Raw genomic sequence first — 18,508 nt, 5'->3', positions numbered from 1 at the left:
GTGTGTGTGTGTGTGTGTGTGTGTGTGTGTGTGTGTGTGTGCGCGTACACGAGCATGTGGTTTTTCTGAACCAGATATGGCTTCTACGGGGGATCTCTGAGGTCCCTGCGTTTTCTTGATGGCCTGGGAAATGATAGCCCTGCTGTCTTTGGGAGGATAGTGTCTAGGTAAAGAGGGGATTTTATTTTAACCCATGGTTGGCAAACTGGCACAGAGGCCAAATTCTGAGATTTGTCCGATGACCCAAGAGCAAAGAAAGGCTTTTGTATTTTTAAATAGCTGGGGCTGTGGTGGGGGCACTAAAACAGTGTTTTGGGACAAGTTAATTGTATAGAATGTGTATTTCAGTTTCCATAAATAAAATCTTGTTGGAACGTATTCCACATTCATTGGTTTAGGTGTGGTTTATGGCCGCCTTTGCACTGTGCTGCAGATTGGAGTAGGTGACAAAGACTGACCAGCTCACAAAGCTGAGTGCTGTCCACCCTGCACAGAAAAGATTCCTCACACATGCACCACCTTTCCAAGAGGATAACAAGAGCTCATGTTTTGTGCTTCTCTAGCATCTCTTCTGAACAAACGGTACCTTTCTCTGTCTTGAAATAGTTCTTACCTCTGGAATGACAATAAATGCACCTGTCATAATCGTGAGCACAATGTTAATCCCAAATAACCATCTCAGGAATATGAAATAAGAGGCCACACCTGATCCAAAATGACCTAAAGAAAGACGAGACAGTGAGAACATTCAGATCTCATAGTGCAAGACACCTCCACAAAGCGACAATCATTGCTCCTATATCAGCGGAGCCTGAGGAAGCCTGGGATTGCTAATGACTGCGTCCCCCGAAATGGTCATTTAGATGGACCACCACAACCATGAATATTTACGACTTCCGTATGCGGGAAAATTCCTCATTTACCCCCAATGCAATTTGACAGTCATTTCCTTAATGACATTTTATCCAAAATGCTCTGTCAAATTTATTATATTTTATGAGTGTTAAAATTATTAGATTTTTTGGAGAAACTGGTGTATTTCTTTTTTATTAGATGTCATTTTAAGAATGCTAATGATTTCTGAGGGTCTTTTGTCTTAGTTTCAAGATAAAACCAGTTTGTTAGATGCCAGCAAACTGGGTGAAGGGCACAAGGGGACTCTGCTAGTTTTTTGTGTACCTAAGCTTATTTTAAATTTTAGAAAACTGCTTGTTTTCATTTAAATATTTAAATATCTTTCCTAGTTGGTTGTCTAACTTCAGATTTATCTTTTTGTGTATACAATTTCTTATCTATGTACTTTAACAGTACAGTACTTTCCTAAATAATTTTTCAATTCACTTTTATAATTAGACTGGTTCACTTTTCGTATTAAATCACTGATTTTTAAAAAATTCTTTCTACTTGTATATTTAAATATTTTATGACATTTTAATATGAAAGAATTAAATATAATCTTTGAAACAGTTGCTTCAATTGTTCCAGCAACATTTATGGAGTGCTTTAGCCAAATTCTGATAACAATCATATGCTAAAAGTCTGTCAATATTGCTACCAGTACCTGAAGTTTTTTGCTTATTCCTTTGATGTCCAATTCCTGCATTATTCTATGCTGCTTTTATTACTTAGCTTTTACAATGTGTTTTTAACATCTTGATTATATAGCTTCATTTGCATTTTTTAAAAGTTTTTAAAAATTACATTTCTGGCACTCTTCTTCCACCTGAATTTCATGATTATTTTGTTATCTACTCAAAATAATGCATGGAGATTTTTATTAGAATTTCATTAAGCTTGCAAATGGATTTTTAGAAGTCAGCATTTTCTTTTTTTTTTTCAGCTTTAATTGAGTTTATTGGTACATTTTAGGGATACAGCACAGTTACATTCATCATTGGGATCTTGTACCTCTACATGACGAGTCTTGATTCTCATTTTTTCCCCTTACCCCTGCCCTCCCTTCACCCACTCCTCTCCTCCCCATCTACAAACACTTCATTTTCATCTTTTCATTCTCTCACATTTTTTTCTTTTCCCTTATTACCCTTCTCCTACCCATCCCACCTTCCCTACACCTTTAGCTCCTTTCTTCCCATTTCTAGAAGTCAGCATTTTCGAATCTCATATCTCTTCAGAAAACTTTTATATTCTGTGGTCCAATTTTATAGTTTCCTTCATTTCAGAATTTCTGTTGTTTGTTCCTTGTATTGTATGTAAATATGTGTGTTGTGTTTTGTGTGTGTGTATGTGTGTGTGTCTGCATTATGTAATTGTGGATGTGACTTGTTTATATTTTTCACATTTTCTAAATGCCTACAATCATTTCTCTAAAACTACTGACTTTCATCCTTGTATTTTACAATTCCACACATTGCTATCTCATTTATTGTCACAGTTTTTACTTCCTCTTCTGAGATTTGTGTCTGGCTCAATGAACAAGGTGGGAGAGGATACCACTACCTAGGAATGTAGAAAGGTGGGTGGAGACAGACTGGGGTCTCTCATCTCTGGGTCCCATGTGAGCCTGGACCTGTGCAGTTTGAGAACCGGGACATCCCAGACAGAGCTCAGACTTTGAAGTGGCCATTAGTCCCACTCTTTCCACACGAAAGTACTTACTCTCGATTTTCTTTATCCTCATTTCCCAGGGGATGAAGATGACCACAAAATTACAGGCCAGACGAGCAAACTTCCGCCATAGCTAGGAAGAAAGAGTCAGTTAGGGACTGTCACATCAGAGGGATGGAATCGCTGTTGGTAGGAGGCTTCCAGATATACTCTGGCTACCTCTGCCTATGGCATGCTCTGCTGTCATTGGTTCTAGACTCAAGTGGCCCAGGATTCTCTGTGATTCTGGCCAGGTGACTACATACCTGTGTTGGGCCCTGACCTTCAGGGTCTGGGTGAGATGCACATTGTCTGGGGTCATAGCTCGCCTTCCTCCTACATCCCAAAGCAGGAGTGAAGACAGTGGAAACCACTGAAGGAATGATGTCTAAAGGCACACCCTTGATCATGCCATAAACCTGAGGTAGCTGGGGGAATGAGGCCTGGAATCCCCAGCTAACAAATTCTCGGCTGATGACATCTGCATCCTTGTCTAAGGACCACAGGTCCAGTGCCTACCTTGAGGACCTGCCCCACCTGTGTGTGTGGTGTTCTGCAGCACAGAGAGCTGCCCAGCCCTTCTTCTGGCTGAAGCCCTTCTTCTAGGGATGAAGCTGAAAATTTGTCTTGTGGGCTTAAAATGAAGGATTTACTTACTGGCTCTGCTGTCCAACAGAGTTGGCAAGTGGTGTGTTTTTAACCCACAGACAATCTGTGTTTGTGTTGGAAGTAAATGATAGCACTGGACAAGGGGCTACAAATGTGATAACCATACTCTGAACTACAAGACAGCCCATCGCCCTGGTGCAGACCCATATTATAATATTATTGTGGATGCCTCTGCTTAGCCCAGACATCTGCTTGCAAATGAGAGTCTGAATTTTATCAGAAGTTGGTGTGATTTATTTTCTGCTTAGGATTTGAGAGCCAACTGAAATACAGCCACTCTCATGAAGCCATCACACAGATTCTCTATGGCTGGAAGGAAGTTGCTCTATTTGTAAAGTCCCCTAGCAACAATTTCTCTTATAATGTTTGTCCTGTCCCACCTTGCATTGCCTTTATTTTGCACAGCTGGGTTATCTCCTAGAGTGCAGAGAACCAAACCAAGGCTTTTGATCCAATCTCCTCAGCAGTGCCCAGAGATAGGCAGGCTTGAGTGTCCTTTGTTGAGGGCTTGGGTTGAACCTCTGGCCTGTATCAAGTTCTAAAATCTAAGAAACTCAAGCCAAGAGGCCAGCACTCTAGTGCCAGCTCCTCATCTGTCTTATAATGTACCCCTGGGAAGTTATCTTCTTGCTTGCAATGCTGTTTGTGCATCCGTATAAGGAACAATAGAGTTCAGTTGGTGACTTTCAGAGTGCTCCTGACATTTAAAGTTATGTGAAAATTTCAGAACATGAATCAGACTAAAGCGGGCCTCTTTCACCATTGGGAACTGCCAGGTCTTCACTCTGGCCTCAGGTGCTGGAGAAGCTAGACCTTCAGGCTCAGTTTCCAGAGCACTGGACTGAAGTATCCCCAAGGCTTACTTCAGTAAGGAGTCTACACTGGTTTTGTCTGAAGGAGTTTCTTAGAGGCAAATCACCTCAGAAAAAGGTGATTTTTTGGATGACTATGATTCACTAAGGTGCAGGGGATAATGTTGTGATTTGCATCAAATCTAGCCAAACCCTTAGAACTTTATGGAATAATTCAGAATTTTAAGAGCAAACAAAAATAAAACAAAACAATAAAAGCCTTACAAGGACTAGATCCTGATTGTGGGCTTGGGTTATTAAGTTGGGGTAGCTTAATTTTGTTGTTATTTTCATACCAAGTATTGAGTTTTGATAATCTTGGGGAGTTATTTTGGTAAGGAACTTATTGAGTTGTGATTACTTTTCATGGAAATAGAAGCTCATTCTTTTGTCTTTGGAAAGAGTTGTATGTTTACCTGAAGAGTGTTCTTACAACATGTGTGACCACTCTAAAGAGTGGCTGCATTGGCAGTTCAAGTGGAGCCCCAGGCTGTACCTCCTGCAAGTGCAGACAGTGGGCAAGACTTGTGGTGTGCAGGTCTATACAGAACTTGCCTTAAGCAGAGGGAGGGCAGCTGGTGACAAGTCCATGCCACTGTGGAACAGTCCTTTGGCTGGGAAGAAGCTCTTACACACAAAGTTGGGGGAGGTCTAGCTGGAGAGGCCAGACTTGCCCTTGAGACTTAAATGCAAAGGAATCAGCACTTGAAAAGCAAAAATTGGAAGGAGGGATTGTGTAGCAGGGAGTCCAGCCAGTGTAGGTCTGCATATTGGCAGGAGCTGGAGACTGCCTAGTGGAGCAAGGAGAGAGGTGTGAGAAGAAACCCAGCAGTCAGTGGTGGCCAGATGAGCTGCACTTGGGAAGGAGTGTGGGTTAAATTCTAAGGGTCATAAAAGCCACTGTTGTTATCATTAGTGTTGGAAAGGGGTGGGATGGGCAGTTTCTTGCTTCCAATGCTCTCCTGGCTCCAGGGTATAAGCAAATGGATTTTGGGAGAAGCATTAGAAGGCCAGGGGTGCAGACAGCATCATGGGTAGCCATCTTTAGCCATCTTTCCTTCCTACATGGAAGGAGGGCTGCCGAATTGTGCCATGTGTGATCTGGGGAAGGGGAACCTCCCTTGTTCATGTCACATGAGAAATAAGAGACATAGCACGCTAAAACTCATAGGATTCTTTCAAAGCCATTTACCCAGAGTGGGAAACAATGGCAGAAAGGCCTGGGTGTCTCCGTCTGCAGTTCCAGGCACCCAAGGCAGCTCTTTTGCCTCTGTGACTGGGGGTCTTGCATTCCCAGACCTTGGTCTCTTAAGGAACACAGAAAGGTGCTGGTGCCAAAGGCAGACTATCTACAGCAAGGAGTTATTGTGCTGGAATCAAGAGAAACTTCACATGAACAGAAAATTCAGATGGAGAACAGGAGTGGGGCTGCAGAAGATGTTTTGAGTCTGGAGTGGTTCCCAAGAGATGAGAGAATAGCCAAGCTGGGGATGCTGCACCAAGATCTCGTGGGTGGAAGTCATGTGGGGATAGAGGAATATTCTATGAAGTTTACTATTTGGAAAACCAAGTCTTTTTGTTTTGTTTTGTTTTTATAAAACAAACAAAGGCCCATACATAGAGATAAGACTCATTGAGCTATTGGCAATATGAAGATTGGCTAAAGAGAGAGCTTTTCTTTAACAATGGCAGCAGAGCAGTGTGCCACCAGTGTCAGCAGTGTGCCAGCCAAAGACCTGGCATAGGGCTGTGCTGACCTGGATTGAGGTGCTTCCTGCCTGGCCACAGGGGCTGTGGGAAGAAAGGGGTGCCCTGCATGCATAGCACTGCTGAAAACTTTTGGGCAGTCTCTCCATAAAGTGGAAGCTTGGAACACTTTTCTGGAAATTCAGCACGTTGTGAAGTTGTTCCTGAACCATGTTGGGTTTCCTGTTAACCTTTTCATACTGCTGTATGTGTTACAGATTGTCTGTGCCCAAGTGAAGGGCCTCAAATTATCTCACAAATGTCTTCCTGTAGCACTTCAAACAGTTTACTTAGAGAAAAACAAGAAGAGTGTTGTCAGCATGTGTGATTAGAAATGATGATTTTGCTTTGTATATATATTTCATGAACTCCCCCAGAGTGGGACAGGCATAAGGAGTCATGGGAGAGATTGTTCATAAATCAGGAAGATTATTATGAAGAGTAAGAAGAAAGAATATGAAGGCAGAACCTTGGAGATATTTTGATATAATTTTTCAGACATGTAAAATTTGTGACATTTTAATTTTGCTTCAGAGAAGCTAATAAGAGTATCATTTTTCTATTAAAATAAACTTGAAATATACAATATTCAGTGATTATGCAGATATTTTGAGGCCAGTAAATTATTTAATGGAGGATGACAATATAAATTATCAAGGGTCTTGGAAAATAATTTAAAAATATTTATCAATAGCCAAAAATGGATCATAATCTCTTTCTGTAGTAATTACAGTTCTAACATTTGGCCTAAGAAAATAATTTAAAAAGATAGGAAAATACATATTTGGCAAATATATTTTTGCAGGATTATTAATAATAATGGAAAGTTAGAAGCAATTTAAATACTAGCAGGCAAATGTCCAATTAAGTTAATATATTTTTATCAGATTAATATTAAGCAGTTACTGAAAATGGTGACTATTAAAAACTATAGCAACATGGGAAAATCCCTATGGTGCTAAGTGTAAAAAGAAGCAGGACAAAAATGTTTGTATACTGTAATCACTACAAGGTGAAAATCACACATTTATGCAGTAACTGTCACATGAAAATTTTAAAAAGATGACATTGGGATAGAAGGGGGCATAGAAGAAATGATTTTCCCTTCTTTTCAAAAGACATATGAAATGTTTCTTTAGACAGATAGTTTCAAGATGTGCTAGAGTTTAACTTTAAGGGACTGCTTGGGAAAAATCACAATCGAAACCTCAGCACTGCACTACAGATCCAAGCTGGAGTGCGCTGTAGCCTTCTCAAAGCAAAGGACACACGAGGCTATGCAGCAAGGAACCTGCATCTGTAGGTGGGCTAAATCAGGACATCCCTTTCCTGAGGCACAAGGTTTAGCTGGGGCACGTAACTGCTGAGGCATCGCAGCTGGGACTAAACTCCAAGTTTCAGAAACTGAGGGCTTCAAGTGCAACTTCCTTCTCCGAGCTGCTGACAACTGAGCTCACAACCCATGGACCCCGGCAAGTGCAGCCCCAGGCAGGGTCAGCAGCATCCCAGGTGTTTCTTTACCTCTGCGCCTGCTGCTTGGTAGCCTCGAGTCCTGGTCAGCCTCCCTTCAAACTTCAGCACAATCTCCTTCGCTCGCCTGAGTAAAGAAAACATAACTGTGAGCATAATTTTATCGTACTTATAATTTTTGCAGAATATATGTGGAAAAGCAAGAGGAACAAGTCACCAAACAAAGCAGGAAGAGATGCTGTGGGAGGGAGACCCTCCCTAGGTTTCATTTCCTTACTATTGTTAGCTAGAAAACACCTTTCAATTTGTTTTTCTTTAGCTGAGTGCATTTGTAATCCAAGTGCTTGGGGAGGCTGAGGAAGGAGGATCACAAGTTGGAGCCCAGCCCGGGAAATTTAGAGAAGCTTTGTCTCAAAATAAAATATAAAAAGTGCCGGGGATGTAGAGCGGTGGTAGAGTACCTCTGGGTTTCATCCCAGTTCGACGCACAAAATTATTCAATGGCTACATAGACAAACTAATCCAAAATGGTGACTGCATACCAAAAGTAATTATAACTGAATTTCTTAAAATTCTGGAGGCTGGCTGGGAATCACTAGCTTTGGAAACTCTGTCTCAGCTCCTCACTTTGCCACTTTCCTCTTTGTCAGTTCTTTAGAAGTGAAAATCAGACTGGCCTCAGAGAACCTGATTCAAGGAAAGAGTGATGTCTGGTTAGTGGAAGCAAGAAAGTTGTTTATGTAGCCATGAACACTCTGACTCCGTCCAACCAGCTGTCCACGCACCACGTTGTTGAATTAACCTGCTATGGTTATCTAAATGTTTAATCCTGAAAAATGGGCAGAATCCATTGGGATTGATGGTTAAATCCACAACTGCATGAATAGCAGGACTAGGGTGAGTGTCGGTGCCCCGAGACAGACTGGAGCCAGGGGCTCTTGGAGACGAGCATCTCCTCAGAGTAACCTCATCTTGCACCACTCCAGAGCAGAGCTCCTCCTTACCCTCTGTTTGGTCAGGTTCAGGACTCAAGAGCTCTTCTGAATCAGCCAATTTGCTAGTTTGGCAAATTCTCTCCTCTGTGTGTGTGTGTGTGTGTGTGTGTGTGTGTGTGTGTGTGTGTCCCAAGCAGCAACCCTGTAACATCCTCTGCTAACAAGTCCTTCCTCCAGACACAAAGGACAGGCCAACTCACTTTTTCACAGCAAGCTGATCTTTTCAAAGCATGGCCTGTCAGAACACTGGGGTTTGGACCTCTCTATCCACTCACTGCAGGAATTCTTATGATCATGGCCCTCCCAATGCAATGCTCTGGCTTCATCGTGGTCAATATAAGAGAGATAAGGCTTGCAATCCAAGAGATCTATCTGCTGTGGCATCTGAAAAATAAAATCTAGCAAAGTCAAATGATGATACATTTCACATGACTGTTATTCTTTCCTGCAAACATTTATGAGTTCCTGTTTTCAGTCAGACATAGCAAAATAGAGTTGCTGCTCTGGAAGAGCTCATTGGGGGGTGGAGATGAAGGTAATTTAGAGGTACAATGACTAGGACAGTGTGTGCGCGGTAAATGCCATGGTGGAGGGGAAGCGGGGTGGGGTGGGCCTAACCTGAATGCAGCTACAGCAGAGTGATCACCTATCTGACCATTCACTTCCCTGCAAGGAAAACGTGTGTGCTACCTTCTCTCAGACAGGTGCTCCGATCTGTGCCAGGCAAAGCTCCTGGATTCGGGCTCTGAGTCCCCTGTTCTTTCCCAGTTCCTCACGATAAGCCTCAGTGGATCTAATCAGAGCAGTGCTGCTCCATTAGCTTTGCAAGGTGACAGAGAAGAGGCGTGTGTCATAAGGGCTGACAGATGGAAGTGCTTGGAGGGCGAGCTGCCCTTGGGTAGCTGTGCCACTGGCCTGGTTTGTGGCCGGTGTCACCCAGTGTGAGCTCTGGCTGGGTGGCTCAGCCCAGTAGCATGGCGGGAGGCACGGCTGGTCTTTTGTTTCCAAAGTTCCTGGACTGAAAAGTCATCATTTGCTCTGCTCTGACATCAAGGTGAAAAGGGCTTACGCTCTTTTTCAGAGAACATTCAATTATTATTTTGAAATGATTTTTAAATCATTGAAAAAAGTTCTGATAGAATGTGAGTCCTTTTTTTTTTTTTTAATCTTTAAATTAACTGCCCCAGTGATTACTCTGGTAGAATTCCCATGTTTTGGTAGACAACACTGGAAGCAAGGTTGGAAAGCTGATGTTGATAGTTTCATTCTAGCACTCAAAAACCATGTGCTCTTTGGGCGGGTCTCTTCACACCTCTGAGTGTCCAGCACCCCACCTAAGAGGTGGATGTAGTGGAAGGAAAAGTCTGAAGGACACCTTCTCCACATTCTCTTAGCCTCATAACAATATCAGTACCCCTAATTAACTGGCCTGGCCTAATCCTCGCCTATGGGACAGGCCATCCAGACCAGGAGACCCTCAGCTCCAGACAAATAACTTTGCACAAACACAAAATGAATCAGGGGCTATAGACTAAGAGAAATGACCTGATCCCACAATAGTGACTTTCCAGCCCATTTAAAGTTCCCATAAACCATGACCAATGCACAATGCTCAAATCTAGAACTCGAATCTGCTCAGATGCATGTTTAAAATGCTGGTGAGTGCTTGTGCAGCCCTGTGGCTGAACTTGATTATCACGTAAGAGGCTCTGGGTTCCAGGACCAGCACTGTCACAAGAAAATGAATGCTGGGCCTTGTCCCATAGTGTGGCTCAGTAGGTCTGAAGGCAACATGGGGTTTTGGGTTTTTAATAGCACCCAAGAGTCCAGTAAATTGTCACTGCTGGAAAGGCTGCTGTGAGAGATAAGGGCTATTCCTCATGATCACCTCCACTTGGAAGAGAAAGTTACCAGTGTTTAGAGAGATTAAGAAAATGAGCCAGGCTTGGCAGGCATATTCTTGTAATCCCAGTACCCTGGAGGACAAGGAAGGATGGATTGTAAGTTGCTGAGGCTGTGTAATTTAGTGAGATACTGTTGCAAAATAAAAATAAAAAAGGGCTCGGGTTGTAGCTCAATGCTAGGTCCCTGGGTTCCATCCTTCCCTAGCACTGAAAAGAAAAATACCAAAATGGCTAGGGATTGTAGAAATGATATTCAAATTCAGGCATTCTGTATGCACATCCTTTGGACTTAATTATTATATAGCCAGACTATCTACTAGGATCCTAAGTATCACAATACTCTGGGATTCTGTACAGATTTTCTCCCCCAAGGATATTATAGCAAGGGAGCTAAAATACCTCTTTCTGACCGGGCTTGGCCATTAGAAGCTACTGTCAGGGAAGGAGGCAGAAGGCCAGAAAACTTTTCAGTAACACACACATTCAACATACACTCAGATACCACATACTGAAACACACACCCTCTGCCATCTTAGTGACCTCCCTGAGTCAGGTCAAGGACCAGATCTTTGATCTTTGTTTCCACGGGGAAGGGCATGGCCCTGTGTCAGAAAGCATCTTTACAGCAATCAGGCACTGTGACAGGGACCTCACCTCAGCGCCCTCAGCTTCTGTCCCATGGTCCAGGGTCTGCAGCGAATATTTGCCATGAGATCTTTCTGGAACTGTATGTTCTGGAAGATTTGTTCCGGGTCACTGCTGTCCCCCGTTTCATCAGCATTAAAGCTGTCATCGAAGTTACTAAATGGATCAGGGCATTAAGGAGGAAATCTGATTAGTGGAATTGCTTCCAGAAAAGATCATCTTTCCTCGGGAAAGTTTGACAGGGTCATTTGTATGAAGCATGTGTACGTGGGTGTATGAGAAGTAGAGAGAGAACAGGCAGGGTCAGCAGCCCTTTGGAATGTGTTTCTTGGAGTCTATTACTTTGATGATCAGGGAGGAAGAAAGGTTTCTGAGGATGGAAGATGTTATTAGAAGACACAAAATCAGACACGGAGTCACTTGTGAAGGATTTGATTCCTGACCTGCAACAATCTTGGTAGGCAAATAACTTCCTTTATCGGCTTATTGAAATACTTGGATAATTTTAGAAGCAGAACTCCTCCTTGTTCCCCAACTCTGAAGGTAAAATAAATAAAAATGAAACTTCTGTTCTTTTTGATTCATTTTAAACCTGAGGTAACAAAAGCTCGAACGAAGTGGTAGTTTCTATGAACGAGAAATTAGCTCAGCAAGTGTATCTGGGCAAAGTAATCCAAGGAAATAGTTGCTCTCTAGAAGAATGATGTTTCACTATGCAGCACCATTCATTTCAAGTAATAATTAATATGCTAATCCTAATGCAACCTTTTTGGGAGAAGATGAATATTCTTCTATAGCTGTTAGAAGAGAAAGTATTCCCTGCGTCATTCTATAATTCAGACTGTGCTGACTTACTCAAAGGAAAATTTTTTCCAGTTTCCCCAAAGTAAAAGGTTTTATTACTTAACAAAATATTCATTACAATGATCTAACAAACTCAAATCGTATCTTCATTCACTTCCAACTGCTCTGAGCCTTTTCTAACTGACAGTGTATTTATTGTGAAGGATGCATGATTTGCTGTCTTATAAACAGAGAGAGAAGCGAGAAAGCTCGCATATGGAGCTTGCAGCATAAAGCTGGGCTAGGAGGTAGACTACAGGTATCCCATCCTCTGGCCCTGAGTGAGCAGCCATTGCCATCCCTTCTGCAGGCACAGCTGAGGTGGACACCACAGGTGAATAAGCTTCTGAGTTATGCTGAAGAGGAACTGAGCAGGATGAGGACTGAGCCCCTGGCTTGGTGACCCATGTTCATATAGCTGCCTCTTCTGCCCCGCTGATGAAGGGAAACCACTTACCTGAGCAACAGGGACTCCTGGTAGAGGTAGCGCTGGCTGGCATTTCTGCGGATGCTTCGGTAGCGCTGGGATGCCTTTGAGGGCTTCATTGCAGTGGACTTCCTGCCGGTAGCCCTTGGGGGCTGCAGCAAAACTTGGAAGCCAGCAGATGAGGGAGGATTGATTCTGTCTGAGGTTTCTGGAGCTTTAGACTTAGCCTCCTCTTCTCAAGAGCAGGGCTCTGTGTGTGGTGTCTGCAGCTGGGGCTGGGCACAGGAAAGAGCCAGGAGGCCAGTTCTGCATATGTAATGTGGAGGGGCTGCAGCAGCACCGATTGGCTGGAGTCCCATCAACCATCAAAGGTGGGAGGCTTGGCCAGGTGATCTAGGGATGACTTAGTGTCACCCAAGGAGCCCTCTCTGTAACTGCTCGTGCCCAGACAGGGATCTGTGGTTTACAAAGCACTCTAGTCTGTAACCACTGCTGGTGTTCACAAATTTCTAGGGAGGAGAGGCACAGCTGTTACACTATATTTTTAAAAATTCTTTTTGCTTAATTTTTTTTGAAATTTTGCCAGAATTCAAGTATACAGAAATGTTAATATAATAGTACTACAAATATCTGTACACTTTTAACTCCCATTCACCAGTTGCCACATTTTACCACAATTGCTTAATCTTTATTTATACATATACTTTGACATCATTTGGAAACAAGTTGGCAAAATAATGAGTGTCAACCTCAAATACTTCAGCATGGCAATAATAATCAAGTTAACATTTATCAAGTGTGGTCACATTAGGACACATCATGACTTTAGGAGACTGAGTATAAGAGAATTTAAGAGGATTTCCAGAGTTTTCTGATAAGGAAAAGGGAATTTGATAGAGGTTTGAGATTCTCAAAATAAATTGACTTTGTAAAATGTGATGATGCCCGACAGTGCTAATCCTTAGGAAAAGACCAGCAACTCTGCACCCCTGCCCCAGACACGGCATCTGCAGCTTCTCCTTGTTAGCCATGCACTAGGGTTTTTCAGCCAAAGAAGTGATTCCTGAGTCTTATAATTCCACATTGCGCTCCTCTACTCGTTAGTTAACACAAACAGTGGTTAGTTTGGGTGATGTTAACTGCACCTTTGTACCCACAGAATGAGAAGGTGCAAGACTGAAGTAGGAAGGGCCTTTCTGTTGAACATTCTGCCTAGTACACACCAGGGACAAGAAATGAGTGACTAAATGATTGGGCCGTGCAGCAGACAGAAAGGCGGAAAGAAAATCCATCAGCAACGGCCGTGTGGGGCTCAGGAGACAGATGCATTCTTTCACTCATTAACAAATAATTAGATAGCTTTGATTATCTGTCCCTTGCTTGTCTGGCATAGGAAAGCAGAACGCTAGCCCGGGGTCCTGGAGCACCTGGGATAGAAAGCAGGCATTTGGATCTGGGACTTCAGACTTGGGACCAAAACAGAAACCCAGGTGCCAAAGTTGTGCTTGGCTCAGGAATGGGCCTGGGCATGTCTGGGTCCAGGTCATCTGCCTCCCAACTTGCTTTGGGCCACATGGCCTGAGCATCGACCTGGAGCACTAGGTAAAGTACAGTGATACCTCAGTTTACGAATTTAATTCTTTCCATGATTCTGGTTCCAGAATTTGTGCCATGATTCTGGTTGTGATCAAACTGCCATATACTACAGTGTGACCTGAATTGTGAAAAGAATGACGTTCATGAACCAAGGCATTCACTGCACCTGCTTGTCAAATGGGCAAATGGCATTTATAACAGGTGGGATCCTAGCTCTACTGAAATTTTTGTATTGTTCTAAGGAATCTTTACATGAAGTAGACTATTTCAAAGTTTTTTATCCTACTTTTCCTAAGGCCTCCAGTTTTATTGGGAAAAATTTACTTACTTAAAATATTGATGTCATGCAGTTGTGTATTTTGAGCATTTCTGTTTTTTCTTTAATATTATGTATATAAGATTTTTTATGAGAGAAGATAGGGAAAGATATTAGCACATTTTCAGGTAACACAGGGATTTATTAAAACAAATTAATGCAACACATTCCCTTTCTGTGTGTTTATTCAGTTAATTCTATTTGACATCCAGGTGAGATAAAAAATGTATTTGACATCCAGGTGAGATAAAATGTGTGGATCAAAGGATATTTAACCAAACTCTCAGCGTTCAAATAATAAATCAACAGATAAATGTGAGTAATTGCTACCTTTGTATGGATCAATCATCCTATTTTTTTGCCTACTTTTGAAGAAATGTAGATTTTGAAACAAATTTATCGTGAAAGTCATACAGAGTCATGAAAATGGAACCAGCTGTAAAGTTAGACATATGAAGAACCACCTGGAACAATGTTGCTCAATGACGTCAACTTTCTTTTCCAGCTTTTTACCAAGTGCAGGTGCTTCTTCGCATTTGCATATTTTGCAATTGGTTTGTAGAGATGTTTTTCTCTTAGCTTTTCAATTGATTTTTTAAAATCTAAAGCAATTCCCATGTTATATTTAAATTTTTGTGAGCATATTTTACCATTAGGCCATTGAGCAGAGTAGTTTGTCTACAACATAAAATGTTTGACTCTGTTTGTTTCTGAAACACCCATTTTGTTCTCCCAAATAGATTTTTCCATGGATTTTCTTTAGTGTTTATCATCATTTCTTTAGAATTAGTTTTCCACAAATGAAGTAACTGTCATTTTAAAAAATTCAGTGTTGTCAAATGAATGCTATTCTTACATTTATATTAGTTTAATGTTAATAAGGGTACTGGGGATTGAACTCTGGACCTTGCACTTGTGAGGCAGGCAGCAGAACCACTAAGCTAAATTCCCGGCCCCTAATGTTTTCATTATTGATAAAATTCATTTTAAAACTTACTGGTTTTGAAATTACTTTTAGTAGATGCACAATAATTATATATGTTTATGGGGTACTCTGTATTCTTTTGATACACATTTACACTGTCTAATGATCAAATCGGGGTAATTAGCAAATTGATCATCTGAAACATCATTTATTCTTTGAGTTAGGAACATTCAGAATGTTTTCTTCTACCTATTTTGAAATCTACAACACACTCAAATGAGTTTATTAGCAGGGTCACATTGGCCTAGGGTCTTTTCAAGGTTTCTTTAGTCTAACACTTAAAAATTCGCTCTGAAGACACCTGGCCTCAGGCTGCTGCTGCATTCAGGGTGAGACTGTGCTTGCTGCCCTTGCTCCTCAGTGGAGAACTCAGGCTCAGTTTCCTTTTCCCTCCCTAGGGTTCAGCCCCTCTGGGCTCCAAAAGACCAAGCAGAAATTGGAAGTGCAGAAGATTCTGCTTTATGGATAAATTACTTTGCAAGCATTTGATTCCTGCTGAAAATTTTATTAGGAGCTTTAAATGTATTGGATAATTTTCAGTTAAAGCTGAATTTGTATATAGATAAAATGACTGGAAATCCCTCAAATACTTACCATTACACCACGTTTTTATAAAAATCAGAAAGAATCCGAACAACGTTAAAATGTGATACACCGACTATTTCCCCATCCAATTGCTTTCTGGGCCCTTATGGTAAGATAAAGGAGACTTTGAACAGGAAGGGAGAAAAGCAGAAAGACAAATTATATAGCACACGAAGCCTATTCAGTTCCAAAAAGAGAAAAGAAACAGAAAAGGAATACAATTTAGTTATAAATCCCTGAAGGTTTGAACAGAAATCACTCAGTGACTTAGTTTACAGGAATAAAAGCACTCACTTTGTACATCATGAGTTAGAGAATTGTTTTCCTGCTAAGTGAATTCGATTCCGAGAAGAGACATTAGCATCCCTGGGTGAATCTTGGAGCCTGTGAATGTCTAGTGTGTCCAACCAGCCGTGCCCAGCTCCCTCTCCCTACTCACAAGATTTCAGCTCTGGATTTTACAAGACAGCCTTTCTCACTTCTGGGATGTAGTTGCTTGACTCATATAGCTTTGGCAACTCTTCAAGTTTTTTGTGAAGTTTGGGAATATATTTTTGGCCTGGAGAATGTCATTCAGGGAAAGTGCTCAAGAATAGATTGTTTCCAATTATCTGAGCAACAGCTAGCATGGTCGAGACCAGAGAACAACTTTTAATTTTTTAAAAAGAATTCCTCATGAAATCCTCAGCTACAAACAAATTTGACACTCAGCTGACACACTCTTTCCCTTAGGGCTTGTGTGATACTCTGTTACTCATTTAGAGAGCACTGCAGGATTCATAAATGGGTTGGTGGGCGGGGTCATCCTGTGCCACAGTCGCTCTGGCAATAGGTGAAGCCAGATTGTCACCACTACAACAGGCTTTAAAGAGAAAAATTGTCTTTACCACCAAAGAATGGTAAATGTTTCAGGAGACCAGTGTGTTTAACCTGCTCATATATATACATAGGAATATCACGCAGTACCCTACAAATATGGATATTTTTATGTGTTACTTTAAACATTAACATAATATATATTGAAAAAAGAAAAACAAGAAACTGGTCATCAGATAGCTTGCAGTGGATGAGAGTTATGCAGCTGCCCTGTCCTGCCTGCTGTTGAATTTTCTTCCTTGCAAAGACATGCAGTGTTTCCTTTTCCTAGGATAGATTTTATGGTTGATAATATGTAAAGAAGAATTTTTTTCCTTCCCATAGGATTCAACAACATATAGTCTGTGCAAGGAAAAGGAAAAATTTGAATTTTCTAAAATGTGGAGTCCAGGAGAACAGTTTAGGAGTTGGTGGAGGCTTTTCTTTGATGATGTTGAGGTTTCTGTATTATCCCTTATGCTTGAGAGATTTTAGAAGGCACAGCCAATGTTGTCCCGGTGGAGAGATGACTGTGCCCTTCAGCATTTTCTCCAATTCCTTACAAAAAGGGTGCATCTCAACCAGCAGATGAAAGGAAGCTGAACGGCATCTGGGATGAACAGAGTGGACAGGACAGATTCCAGACAAAACATGTCTGTGACATCCTGACCTGCTACCAAGATACAGTTTGCTTTGTTTTTGTTGTGATATCTTAAAATTCTTTCTTTGAAGAAAATTACCTTCCTCTTTTATTTCACTACTTACTGATGTCTCCTCTCATCTTTTTTTATTTTAAAACATTTACTTCTTTTTAACATGGATCCGATGTATTCAAGGTTTACAATGTGATCTGATACATAAGTACATAGTTATCACAATCACATTAATTAAGGTTTCTGACATATCACTTTTATTTCTTGTTTTATAAAGGACTTTTAGAATCTTCTTTCCTTAAAGTGAAAGGCAATATCTTCCATAAAATTGACTTTGATTTCCTACAGTGCATTTTTTAAAAATTAAAGTATCCATCCTTCCTTTTTTTACTTTTAGGATTTTACTTCATGTTTTGGGTAAAATCATATTTTCACAGGGCTAATTCTTGCTACATCTCCTCATCCACATCGGTTAATTTTTAAACCAGAGCCCTGTTTTAGCCACAGAAAAGCTGTGCGTGAGATCTGAAAGGTAGAAATAAAGAGCTGCTGTTTTGCCTACTCTGAATGGCTGAGGACACCAGCTGTGTGGCAGCATGTCTCTCGGGCGCTGGCCTGTCCAGGTGGCATGGGCCAAGTCTGCTCTTTCAATAACCCCAGCTCCCCCTGGGTCTTCTTCTCAAGCCCTTGGCCTGGTATGTGCAGCTCTGTGGTTGAAGGCACCAGCTTTCAGTGCTGTACTTAGTACTCCCTTTACTTTGAGGCTGGAGGAGGAAAGGAGGCAGGTGGACTCTGATTTGTCCTTCTGGGCTTCAGTCATGTTGGAGGGTAAGGGAGAATTCCTTTGCCCTCTTTCCTGTCCTGGGAAACATACAGTTTCCTCTCCTAACTCCTGGTCCAGGTGATTTGGAACAACTTCAGCACCACATATCTGATGCAAAAGTGACAGTTTGCAGACTTTGCAACCAGCTCCCAGCACCACGTAGATTTTAATCATTATATGAATCTTATATATTGGAAGTGCTTGTCCAAGTGAATCATTAGTAATCTTATGACTGTTCTTGTAACTAGATTTCATCTCTTTAATTAAGATGTGGCTACACTGCTCTACCAGGACTACTTGAGTTCCTGACCACTGCCAGGTTTGATTAAGTATTCATCCTCATGATCTAAGTCCAAACTTCACCTCTAGGTGCTCTACTATGTTTGCATAGTGTCAAGATGAGGACCACATATTTAATTCACAGGTCTGGAAGGTACAATTCAGATCCAAACCCTTGCAATAGCTCCATGGTCTGAGGGAGTGGAGAGGGAATTGATCTTGGGAGCACTATAGAAAGCAATATTTTTGTTTTTTTCTG

General features: G+C 41.5%; 1 protein-coding gene across 1 annotated transcript in view; it reads right to left on the bottom strand.

Moving 5' to 3' along the window:
- Tmc3 (transmembrane channel like 3) overlaps positions 1-12,373 on the bottom strand; it is a 37,565-nt gene extending 25,192 nt beyond the window's left edge. Inside the window, exons 1-5 of the mRNA XM_033761120.1 lie at positions 12,188-12,373; positions 10,897-11,043; positions 7,395-7,470; positions 2,620-2,701; positions 614-720 (exon numbers count right to left, since the gene is read on the bottom strand). Of these exons, the coding sequence (XP_033617011.1) occupies positions 614-720; positions 2,620-2,701; positions 7,395-7,470; positions 10,897-11,043; positions 12,188-12,276 (501 nt within the window). The 5' untranslated portion in view covers positions 12,277-12,373. The remainder of the gene's footprint in view (positions 1-613; positions 721-2,619; positions 2,702-7,394; positions 7,471-10,896; positions 11,044-12,187) is intronic.
- Between the last annotated feature and the right edge of the window lie 6,135 nt (positions 12,374-18,508).

The sequence above is a fragment of the Fukomys damarensis genome, unplaced genomic scaffold, assembly GCF_012274545.1.
Source record: "Fukomys damarensis isolate Sample0158 unplaced genomic scaffold, DMR_v1.0_HiC HiC_scaffold_7, whole genome shotgun sequence".
NCBI lineage: Eukaryota > Metazoa > Chordata > Mammalia > Rodentia > Bathyergidae > Fukomys > Fukomys damarensis.
The sequence above is the reverse complement of the archived record's forward strand: the minus strand, read 5'-3'. Positions and strand labels throughout refer to the sequence as shown.